Genomic DNA, 12,665 nt, shown 5'->3' with positions numbered 1-12,665 from the left:
TTGATGATGAGTTGATGATTAGAAAAAGGGGAGATATGACCTCTATTTATAGGAAAAAAGATAGTTGAAGAATAAGAAAAGAATCCGAATTCGAATCGAAATAAAACTCGATGGACAGCAGTTTTTGCGGATTTTGTTTTTATCATATCTTTTGATCCAGAAGTCCAAATAAGGCATATAATATGTCGTTGAAAATCTCTTGAAGTATACTTTCCAACCTAATTAGAATCAGATTAAAATATTTTGTAGATAAAAATATATGGCCAAAATAGTAGAAAGGTGTCAGTGTTGGATAGAGTTTTGTATTTCTTTCATATCTTTTTCGTTATAGCTCGGAATTAATATTATAATATATCATTGGAAAGATAATTTCAAGATCTATCCAACCATATAAAATTTGGATAAATATTACGAGGCACGAAAATTATATCTGACTGTGTTTGAACATTTTAAAATTCGAATAGAATTAAGATTAAAAAAAGGAAAGTTTTTATAAAAGGAAAGTTTTTATTTAACTCAAATTCTTTAATCTTATCTTTTCAAAAAGAATAATTAAGATCTTTTAGAAACTTATAGAAGCTTCTAATTAATCCTAATTAGTTTAGGAATAGGATTAAACCTTTGGACCCTCCACATGATCATTGGGTCGTAGGTAAAATCTGGTTTGGGCCCAGTTTAGTATTTTGGCCATAACTTCCTCATTATTCATCGGAATTGGGCTTATAATATATCGTTGGAAAGGTTTTTTCAAGCCCATCCAACTACACCATTATTGGACCCATATCATGGACCAAACTAAACTGAAATGCACGTTTTTCAAAAATAGGGTAAGGAAAGAAATATTTTCAAAAACATATTGAAGAGATATTTTAATAAAAACATCCACATCACTAGACTTTTCACACTTTCGCTTTGTTCGATAATCAAATGACATGAAGGGTATTCATCACTGGGTTTGGTTTTGGGGAGACACATTTGGGTGTCTACACAAGTCCACAACAATAATTTTCCCGCCAATTTTTTTTCCTCTCTAACTAATAATAATATAATTAATTTTTAAAAAATAAAAGCGAATATGCAGCCTAAAAATTAGAATAATAAAAAATACTTTATATAAATTAATTTTTTTTGAAATCTTTAATCTATAAAATCTATATTTCGATTCCTTAAATCTTTAATTGTTAATCTATAAAATGTATTTTTCGTTTCCTGCTAAAGGATATTTACCCGTTTTTAAATTCATAACTTATAAGTAAATTACAAAATAGATGTACTCTATTCTTCCCAGAGAGAGAGAGAGAGAGAGAGAGAGATACTCTACATTAACTTATCACATCTATAATAATTTGATAACACAATTAAATATTTGAATGTATGCACAATCTATAAACAAATAAAAGCTCATACTCCCTCCATTTTAAAACCATAGCTCAACCACTTATCATTAACACGTATGCCGATGCAAATCTTTTGATAAATTATATATTTAAAAGAAAAAATGGAAATTAAAAATTCAACTTTTACACTTTTTTCCCATAAAAATCTAACTTTTTAATTATCCCATAAAAATTCAATCTTTACCCCCATCTTCATCTAAAGAAAGTGCAAATGTTGGTTTTTAGGGGAAGAAAGAGCAAATGTTGGATTTTTAATTTTTAAAATTGTGTCATTTAAATTGTTGTGTTTGCGCGAATCAAAATCTAAATTACTACCTCCGGATCGTATTATATGCAACTTTAGAATTTTTTATGTATCACAAATAATACCCCAAAGTTGCATATAATATGATCCGGAGGTAGTAGATATTTTTCGGGTTGTCAGATTGGGTCAGATAGGGTGTGATTTTGACCCCTCTACTTGAAATAAGCCAAATAATGAACCTAAATCGATCTCAATTAATTTGGGTTTTATTGAGTCACTATTTAGGCTTTTTTTTTAAAAAAAAAAAAAAAATAATAACGAAACTTAGGCTTTATTTAGTTTACCTTATTTTTACTTATTTCAGAAAAAATAAGTTTAGATCAGATCAGATCAGAAAAAATAAGTTTAGAGCAAATCATCGTTTTATGTGCAGTTTTTTTTATCTCTAAATATCTTTAATTTCGTAATGAAAAAAATTTCAAAAATCACATATTAATTAAATACACATTATTACGAATCTAACAAGACCCCACTTGATATATATATTTTTTTTGAATAAATTATCGTATATTTAAGGTCAAAGTTTGGTCAAATGACATTCAGATCATATAAGAGCAGACCATACCAGATCATATAAGATGAGATGAGCTTCAAAAAATAAAAAAAGATAAGCAAATATAATGCAAACTAAACAGGGCTTTGATCATAGCTCCACTAGTTTGGGCCAGCCCAATGATTTTTCCTTGATCTAAATTTGGATACGAATATCCTCAATTATCATCAACATATGATTAAAGCCAGGTTGACATATAAATAACACGGCTCTACTTTAAAACACATAAATCTTGTTTTTATGTGTACCAAAGTCAGTGTAACCATCAAACACGCTAAAATCTGTCAGAAAAATGGCAGATGTTGAGAAAATTCAACAGGAGATTCAACAGCCATTGATGAAGCCTAAGGAAATCACCTCTTCTGATGGCAGAAATCAGGACAAAAATGATGGAGGTCATCCATGGATGGTCTATCTTAGCACTTTTGTTGCTGTTTGTGGCTCTTACGAGTTTGGAGCTTGTGTAAGTTAATACTGTACAACTGTACACGATGATTATCGGGGATAAAATCTTGGTTTATGTAGCCGACCCCATTTATTGGATTAATTAAGGTTTATAATGAATTGATTTTGCAGGCAGGTTATTCATCTCCTACTCAGTCTGCCATTACTGCAGAACTTGGTCTTTCTACTGCTGAGGTTTGAGCAATTTTTTTTTTTAATGTTTAAATTCATAATTTGGGAATTTTGCAATTTTTGCTAGCAATTTTGGGTTTATAATTAAATGTTTATTATAGTAAGTGTATTTACATGATTGACAATAGCTTCAGCTGTTGTATTATGTTGGTCTTGGTGTTGATTGATGGGTTAATTTGAGTCAAAATGATAGAGGATCATTAGAATTGTTTACAATTTGAACAAGAACACAAACACCATTAAAATTGAGTGGAGAAAGAACTATCAAGGTTTAATGAATGTAGATTTCTGTTTTAGACCTTTTGATACTTCTGATCTATAAGATTGAAAACCTTTTAATTGTTCCCTTTTCTTGTTAAATTTTGTTTTGTTCAATTACTTTCATACATAAAGACATTAATGTCAGTTCATCTTTTCACTTCAAAGGCCAACGATGATTTGCATTGTAGTGGACTAGTGGTCTCCATAATAGGACTTCACCCTTGCACATGAGTTGAGATACCCCGGCAAAGGCCAATGATATTTGGCATTGTAGTGGACATCATAATTGGAAAACATTGTTACAAACCCGTGCACACGAGCAAAACATTATCACACTACCAAAGACCAACTATATTTTGCACTGCAGTGGATGCCTAAGCTAGCAGTAATTGACGCATTCTTTTGACATGTTTTTATTTGTTCTCAAATTCTACAATTCATTGTTCATTATATGCAGTTTTCACTTTTCGGTTCTATATTGACTTTTGGTGCAATGATTGGAGCTATCACGAGTGGACCTATTGCAGATTTTATTGGGAGGAAATGGGTATGAAGTAAAATAACATCAATTAAACATTATTTGGGTGAACAATATGAAGATTATGAACTAACATTTTCATCTGGTCATTTGAACTCCTGTGAATTTGGAAATTTTGGCAGGCAATGAGAGTGTATTCTGCTTTCTGTGTGGGAGGGTGGCTTTCCATTTATTTTGCCAAGGTTCAACTTCAAAGCTTATTATTCTCTCTAATTTTAAGTAAATTTGGCTATTAGAAAAATAGATTACCAATAAAGTTTTCTTATATAAACCAGAGTTCTTTAGCATTGGATGTAGGAAGACTATCAGGAGGATATGGAATGGGTGCGTTCTCCTATGTGGTATGTATGTTTTGGAGCTATGTCATCATACAGAAAGTTGCTATTCTACATATACTTGTGTTCAGATATATTTTAATGTGCTAGTTACCATAACATGGAAACATAATAGGTACCTGTTTACATTGCGGAAATAGCACCTGTAAATCTCAGAGGAGCACTCACAACACTAAACCAGGTACTTTTGTACAGTAGCAAACAAAATAATGCATTTTTCTCATTTCTGACCATTCAAATTCATTGGTTTACTTGAATGCTTGCATCATCTATATCAACGTTTATTATCAACATTATCTACATTAATACAAAGTTTGGATCTATATCAAAGATTTTTGTGGATGACTATACGGATTAATCACTTTTGGTTCATGTAGCTGACCCGCTTATGGGATTAAGGCTTTAATTGACTGATTGATTGATTGAATACAAAGTTTTGATCTACTCACTTTTCCTAGCTTTACAGGTCATGATCTGTACTGGAGTCTCAGTGGCTTTTATAATAGGAATAGTAGTACCCTGGAGGGCTTTAGCATTAACTGGTAAAGATATAGGGAAAAATACAGTGCTTATTTCTGAGTTTGGTTTGTAGACTAATTTGGTTAATTTAATGCAGGAATTATCCCATGTGCTGTTCTGCTTTCGGGATTATTTTTCATTCCAGAATCTCCTAGATGGTTGGTAAGAATACAAAAGCACATTGACAATTGGGTATAAAATGCAATTGGAATAAGAGTATCGATTCTAAGTAAATACAGGCAAAAATAGGAGCTAAAAAGGAGTTTGAAGCTGCACTTCAGAAACTCCGTGGCAAAGATGCAGATATAACCCACGAGGCTGATGAGATTCAAGTACTATATGCTTAAAATCACTTTATTACTTTTACTATAAATGTTAAACTGCTAAGAATTAAAGTGATTAACTCATAATTGTATACTACGACTTTCAATTTACAGAATTACATAGAAGAGCTAGAAAGGCTGCCAAAAGCTACTATGTTTGACTTGTTTCAAAAGAGATATCTACGTTGTGTCACAGTAAGACTTCCATCCTTGCTATATTTTGTGAGCATAGTAGTGTCAATTCTGTGATTCTACAAGTTTTCAGAATAAGTACTTGTTTAACTGTTCTGTGATGCCAGATAGGGGTTGGATTGATGGTTTTCCAACAGTTTGGGGGAATTAACGGTATCTGCTTCTATGTCAGCAATATTTTTGAGATGGCCGGTAAGCAATCTTTATTTAAGAAATTGCAAGGAAGACAGAATTTTTTTTTTTTTTTTTTTTTATAAATGAATTGTGCATATCCACTATCTACCAAATTCATTCTGATTCATATTTACATAAGTGCAGGATTTTCACCAAGCATTGGTACTATAATATACGCTTTGCTGCAGGTTTGAAATGCACAGTTCATGTTGTTTGTTAGATATTAGTTTGTGTGACTGATCCAATTATTAGTAAATTTCTGCACTACAGGTTGTGGTTACAACTATTGGAGCGACTTTAATCGACAAAGCAGGAAGAAAACCACTGCTTTTGGTAAATATGTTCTGTATTATTTCGCATTATTTGTTACCTTCTCTGATTAACTAGGATCTTATCTCTCTTTTTATAGGTTTCTGCAGTTGGGCTGGTTGTAGGTTGCATATTGACTGCTATCGCATTCTACCTCAAGGTAACTTATAGAAAAAATCAAACAGAACCTGCTTCAAGTATTACATAAAGTGTGCTAAATTTCTTTTTTTTTTTTTTTCCTTTTTTTTTTCTTTTTATTTATTTATTTATTTCACGAATCAGGCTCATGAGCTATCAGAGAAAACAGCGTCAGTACTAGCAGTAACTGGCATACTGGTAGAGCATTTATCGGCTTCAAGAAATTTTTTGTAAATCTGTCAATTAATGTGGATGAAATGATGAATGGAAGCTAAAGCCGTATGCTATTATCTTAATCTCCATTTAGGTATACATATCAGCCTTTTCAGCAGGCATGGGAGCAGTTCCTTGGGTTGTAATGTCAGAGGTGATGGCATACCACTAAAATTACTACTATTTCAAATGTAAATTTCAGTCTGTATATATCTAAAATTTGTGTTTTTGGCAGATTTTCCCTATAAATGTGAAGGGAGTAGCTGGTAGTCTGGCAACACTCGTCAACTGGTTTGGTGCTTGGGCGATTTCCTATACGTTTAATTTTTTGATGGAATGGAGTTCGTGTGGTATATTCCTATGCCTAATTCTGGATTATGTTACTTTGAGTTAAATATGTGGTGTTTATAGGGGTGTCAATTCGGTTAAACAGTTCGGGTTTGGGTTGGGTTTATCAGTTTCGGGTTATAACGGGTCGGTTTATAACGGATTGAAATAATAAACGGGTCGGTTTGGGTCGGTTTTGAAAATTATCGGGTCAGTTCGGTTTGGTTTTTTTAATTGCAGTTTCTATTCGGATCGGGTCCTTATCGGGTCGGGTTCTAGTCGGTTCGGGTCATAATCAATTTGGGTTGAACTGGGTCGGTTTGAAAATGGGTTTAGCCCATTTAATGTGGGTTTCGGTTAAAAACAGTTCGGGTCTTAATCAGGACGGGTCGTAATTGGTTCGGGTCATAATCAGTTTGGGTTTAACTAGGTCGGTTCGAAAGTGGGTTTCGGTTCAAAATAGATCGGGTGAAATCGGGTCCAACCATTATCGTTTCGGTTATAATCGGTTTAGATTGAACTTGGTTGGTTTGAAAACGAGTTTACTCAATTTGAAACGGGTTTCTAATCAAATCATATTGGGTTAAAATTGAGTCGGATGATTACCGAGTCGAATTAGTCATATAATGGGTAGGAACGAGTCATGTTATAATCAAGTCAAGTCATAAATAAGTTGGGTTTATCGAGTAGTGGGTTGAAACAGATTAGTTCGTAAACATATTGGGTAACAGGTCGTAAATGACTCAGTCATAACGGGTTACGAGTTTTAAACGGTTCGGTCATAACGGGCTACGGGTCGTAAACGGTTCGGTCACCACGGGTTACGGATTATAACCGGTTCGGTCACAACGGGTTACGGGTTGGAACGATTTAGGTTTATCGGATTTTTATCGGGTTTTAACGGTTTTCGGTTTAAAACGGGTCGGGTTACTATCGGGTTTAAACGTAATCGGTTTAGGTTGCTTTCAGTTTCGGGTTGTAACGGTTTGGCTTGATAACGGGTCGGGTTAGTAACGGTTTGCACAAATTCGGTTTAGTTCAGTTTCGGTTTGGAAAAAATTGGGTCGGGTCAGTTTTCGGTTTCCAAAAAACGGGTTTTAAACAGTTCAATTCCTTTTCGGATCGGTTCGAAACAGTCGGGTTTAACGGTTCGGGTCAGAAACTGACAGCTCTAGGTGTTTAAGCTACTACAAATCATTTTATGACATGTTTGTTTGATGGTGTATCTCCTCAGGTACCTTCATTCTTTATGCAGCAATCAATGCAGCAGCGATCGTTTTCATTGTCATGGTTGTACCTGAAACAAAAGGAAGAACTCTTGAGCAAATTCAAACGGACATTAATGCTTAAACTAGTGAGGAAACAAGCACACCCCATTTTCTAGTGAATCAGACGAGTTAAATTCTTTCAGGAGAATAAACAATTGTAGCATAAATTTGTCATCCTTGGTTCTTTGGAAAAAAAAAAATCTCTTTATTTATCATTATGTCTTATACATTGGCAATACTTGTCATTCTTTTTGACAAGTAGATTGATCCATAAAAGTGCCTATAAAAAGGATGTATCTAATTGTCAAATGTCAGTCCTTCATTCTCAATTGAGTATTTCACCCATTAGACATAATACCAATCATTTATTGATTAGTAATTCATCATTGTTGAAGGGTCAACTCAAACAAAAGTTTTAAGCTCCCTCAGGTAAGACCATAAGAACCTTTTTGGGCATGAAATATGAACGCAGCATTAGCATAAGTAATTGTATACCCAATGCTACACATATATATAGAATTTAAATCTTGAGAGCCACAACATAAAATGAATAAAAAACATACACACGCACAAATTTGGATCATTAGATCATCAATTTGGGAGAAAGTTCAACTAACTAGTGACATTCGAAGGACAAAAAAACCTTGCGGTAGTCCCTCTCCTCAAGACCTCAACACATTCACCATGAACCTAACTTAATAGTTAGTCTCAATCTGTAACTCAAAACCCACATTGCAAGATAACACGGAGTATATCATAATAATAATTGTATACTACCTCCGGTCCAAATTACTCGCAACTTTGGAATATTTTATATCTCACAAATAATACCCCAAAGTTGCGAGTAATTTGGACTGGAGGTAGTATATATTACTTAGAGTTTAACAATAATAAATTTAGGAAAAACTTCCTTGTTATCGAGTATGTTGTACTCCCTATGACCCTATTTATTATTTGCACAATTTGACTTTTCACTGTCTTCAAAATGCATTTTAAAACACATATATACTTCCTTCGTTGCTAAATAATTGACACGTTTAAATTGTTTCACTATTCAAATACTAACTTTGACCATCGTTTTTTTTAATAACATAAAATACACAAATTTTATCATGAAGTATATGGTTGAATAGGTTTTAATATAAAGTTTCATAATATCAACTTTTTTTTTTTACTAAGCTAATATTCAATCATACTTCCTCCGTTTATATTTAGTTGACACGTTTAATTTAGGCACACATATTAAGGAGAGGAGACCGAGAGAGTGAGAGAAAATGATAAAGCAAGTGAAGTACTGTAGACACCTAAAAATGTCTTCCCAAAACCAAACCCGATGATGAACAACCTTTCATCGCCATTATTGGCCGGGTTGAGTATTTAATCTTGGAGTGCTTAAATCCATATTTCCATTTTATAAACCAACCAAATTCATAGCCCATTTTCCCAAACCATAACTTATTTTCCTCTTTTCGTGCTTTTAAACCCAAAATAATTCATTTCGTGTCCTTTAAAATCATTCATTTCGTGTCCTTTTTATAAAAACGTTTTGTTTAGTTTATTTTGGTCCATAATCTGAGTCCAATGATTAATTAGTTGGATGGAGATTGAAAAGTTCTTTCCAACGACATATTATAAGCCCAAATCCGAGTTATAACGAATAAGTTATGGCCAAAATACTAAACTGAGCCCAAACCGAACCGAAGCCTATCTTACCTACGACCCAATGATCATGTGGAGGGTCCAAAAACTTTAATCCCATCCCTAAACCAATTAGGATTAACTGGAAGCTTCTATAAGTTTCTAATATATCTTAATTATTCTTTTTGAAAAGATAAGATTAAAGAGTTTGAAATTAATAACACTTTTCCTTTTGAAAGTCCTAATTCTATCCGAATTGAAAGACGTTCAAAGATAGACAGATATTATTTTTTTGCCTTATATTTTTTATCCAAATATTATATGGTTGGATAGCCCTTGAAATTATCTTTCATATGATATATTATAATATCAATTTCGAAATATAACAGAAAAGATATGAATGAAATATCAAACTCTATCCAAAACTGAAACTGTCCCACTATTTCGTCCATATCTTTTATTATACAAAGGATTTTAATATTATTTAAATTGTTTTAGAAATTAAACTTAAATATCTTTCCAACAATATCTTATTTATCTTATTCCAATTTCCGGATCAAAAGATATGATAAAAACAAAAACCGCAAAAACTGCTGTCGATCGCAAGAGTTTTATCCGATTCTAATTCTTCTCATATCTTAATTCTTCGACCCTTTTTTTCATTATAAATAGAGGTCATATCACCCCTTTTTCAATGATCAACAAGCTTGATCACAAATTCTATCTCTTCTCCCTCTGTAGCCTAAACACTAGCCTCCCCACTCTTTCACTATTCCTTCCTTTAAGCACTCCAAGGAGTCCATACAATACTTGAAGTTCTATACTTTAACCAAGGCGTGAAAGGTATAATTGATTGAGGGTTTGGACCAAATCAACTCTACTTTTAATCTAATTGTTTCAATTTGATTAATATTTTTTATTGAAGTTACTAACAATTTATTCATGATGTAGCAATTCAAGGAAACGCGGAAAGTGAGTAATTAATCACTTAATTACTCTTATTTTTATTCTTGTTGCTAGTATCATGATTAGGTTTATTTATATTTGGTTTGACTAACGTTATTATTGTTAAATTGATTCCAATATTAATGCTTATTCTATTATATTTATTGATCACCATATTGCATGTTAAAGGGAATATGTAATTGAAAATCACGCCTAATAAGATAATTTGGACGACCGGTTAGGTTCCTCTTTAATCTTGTTATTTAATCAAGTGATCACAAATATTTTAGATTTATTTGTTGCATTAATATTCAACCAATTTAGCATAATAATAGATTGGAGCAAATTGAATCTTTGTTTGAATGTCTTTGAGATCGCAGGAATCACTTTTCACTATAAGAATCCAGTAGAGGCCAATACGGGCGAATGTGACTCCATGACTCACTTCGTACCATCATCCTCGATCCTCCTTTCGTCGTTCCGAACCATACGTGTTTCGGGGGTTTTTGTCCCTTGGGAGAGTTACAACACTGAGACTGGATTCAGCAAAGGACGCCTGTACCTGCAAAGCAAACGGACCGCCGGATGGTCGGTGGTCCGCCTCCGAAGATTAAGTTAGTAAGCGTTCGGTAATAAAACGTGCGGAAGTAAAGTTTATCTGCTCGGATTCCAAGCTCAGGTAAAGTGCTGTGTGTTCCTTGAAAACGACAGCTCTGTGATAAGTGACGTGTTGTCTCGTATTGCGTGTATATTCTCCGTTCTGTCATAAATGCCAGAATGTCCCTATTTATAGGGTCCTTTTGAAAAGTGTGCCCCTCCTAGGATCTGGTGACCTAGGAATTAGGTCACGCCGTTTTGCGGCGCCTCGGGATTTGGGCCTTTGAAGGCCGCCATCCCAGGGCCAATGCCTGAGTGACACGTGTCACTGAGCCCAAAAGGTTTTTGAGGAACCTTTTGAGTGACACGTGTCGCCATCTGAATGGTCCATGCTGGATCTTCAGTCCACGTAGGACAGAGGAGTGTCCGCCCTCCACGTGTCATCATTCCATGGGTCCAAATGGCACCTCTATGGAGGACACGTGGCGCTTCCTGATTGGGCCACCTGGCCGGGTATAAAATACCCAAATCATTTTCCCCTCACAGGGGTCTCATGCATTGCACGTGACACCTGTGACAGGTGTCAGTATCTGAATGGTCAGATTCAAAAAATTACTGGAGGGAAAATTTTTAGGGTTTTACCCCCCTATAAATAGTGAGGTTTGACCCCCCCTTGGATTCACACCTTTGCGAATCTTTGGAGAATCTTGGACTTTTTGACTGAAAGAATCTCAAAATTCCCTGAGCGTTCTACTTTTCAAGCATCCAACACTCGGCCAACAGTCCGACCGTTCTTTAGTCAACCAAGCGTCTTTCACCCTTCTTCTAAAGGTAACGCCTGTTTTTTCTTTTACTCTTCATTTTTTCTTTGTTTTCGAAAAAATGGCTCCCCAATTGCATGCGGCACGGCGTAGGATAGTGATCAGCCGGTCACCGGGGACGGCTTAATCTAGAACTAGCAGTGCCGAATGCTTGGCCAAAGACCCTGCTTTGCGAACTTCTCCGAATCCGACCGTTTCCGTGTCTGTGCAGGACACTATGGCCAGAACCAAAAGAACAACAAGGCAGTGTAGCTCCGATGGAATTTTCTACCATTCGGATGGGTCGACTGTTTATTCAGACGGCTCAATAAGGGTGCCTCGAAGTGAGCTGTCGGAACATCCTGACAACCCTTCTTATCTTCCTCCTACCCCCACCTATTACCATTCGCCCACATCTAGTGGAACTCCCAGTGATGGAATCCTGGGGGAGGCGGATGAAGAATATCAACCCGGGCCTTCTGGACAGGCGCCGGAAGAGATTCTAGGGGAGGACCCCGCTGGCACCAGTCGGCGGTCCCCTAGCTCTGATGAGAGCTCTGATGACGAGTCGGCCTCGTCATCTTCTTCAGAGAACGCCTCCATAACTTCAGAGGAGGCTAGATCAAAAATAGATTCTGCCAGGGAATACCTGGCAGTGGATAAGGGGGAAAGCTGGGCCGAGCCTAGCGCTTCCAGGCGCTTGGAGAGAGCCCCTTATTATCATCATGTTCCGCCCAGCAGGCGGAGCTCCATGGCATCCGGCCTTGCCAATTTTAGGCGCAAGGTCGTCCTAGGCTATGGCTATACTTTGTCGGTCCCTAACGAGGGCGACACCATAACCTGGCCGAGCCTGGCCAGCTATCAGGACAGAGCATTCGGCTGCTATGAAGCGGCCTTCCAAGCTGGCCTCCGCTTCCCTCTCCATCCGGCCGTGGAGAGGATCTTGGACGGATACCAACTGGGTATCTGGCAACTTGTACCCAACTCCTGGATTAATATTCTGGGGTACGTTGCCGCCTGTAAGATGCTGCAGGTGGAGGCGAGCTTTGAAGCGTTCGCCCATATGCACTATCTGAGCAGGGCGCCTGCTAGGGGCGGTGAGGGCTGGTACACCTTGACCACTTGCAAGGGGTACATGATGGCTGTTGGCAAGGAGAACAAGTGGAAAGACTGGAGGACTAAGTTTTACATAGTAAAG

General features: G+C 35.9%; 1 protein-coding gene across 1 annotated transcript; it reads left to right on the top strand.

Moving 5' to 3' along the window:
- The first annotated feature begins 2,469 nt into the window (after positions 1-2,469).
- LOC145624015 (sugar transporter ERD6-like 7) lies at positions 2,470-7,712 on the top strand. The gene is made up of 18 exons (XM_081676943.1): positions 2,470-2,717; positions 2,831-2,893; positions 3,609-3,698; positions 3,812-3,871; positions 3,965-4,030; positions 4,140-4,205; positions 4,491-4,566; positions 4,641-4,705; positions 4,783-4,875; positions 4,981-5,061; positions 5,166-5,250; positions 5,377-5,420; positions 5,503-5,565; positions 5,642-5,701; positions 5,824-5,877; positions 5,987-6,046; positions 6,128-6,242; positions 7,454-7,712. The coding sequence occupies exons 1-18, from the start codon at positions 2,547-2,549 to the stop codon at positions 7,567-7,569; spliced, it is 1,428 nt and encodes a 475-aa protein (XP_081533069.1). The 5' UTR covers positions 2,470-2,546; the 3' UTR covers positions 7,570-7,712.
- Positions 7,713-12,665: the final 4,953 nt, after the last annotated feature.

This window comes from Chenopodium album, chromosome 3 (genome assembly GCF_948465745.1).
Source record: "Chenopodium album chromosome 3, dcCheAlbu1.1, whole genome shotgun sequence".
NCBI lineage: Eukaryota > Viridiplantae > Streptophyta > Magnoliopsida > Caryophyllales > Amaranthaceae > Chenopodium > Chenopodium album.
Note: the sequence above shows the minus strand (reverse complement) of the source record. Positions and strands in the feature narration are given on the sequence as shown.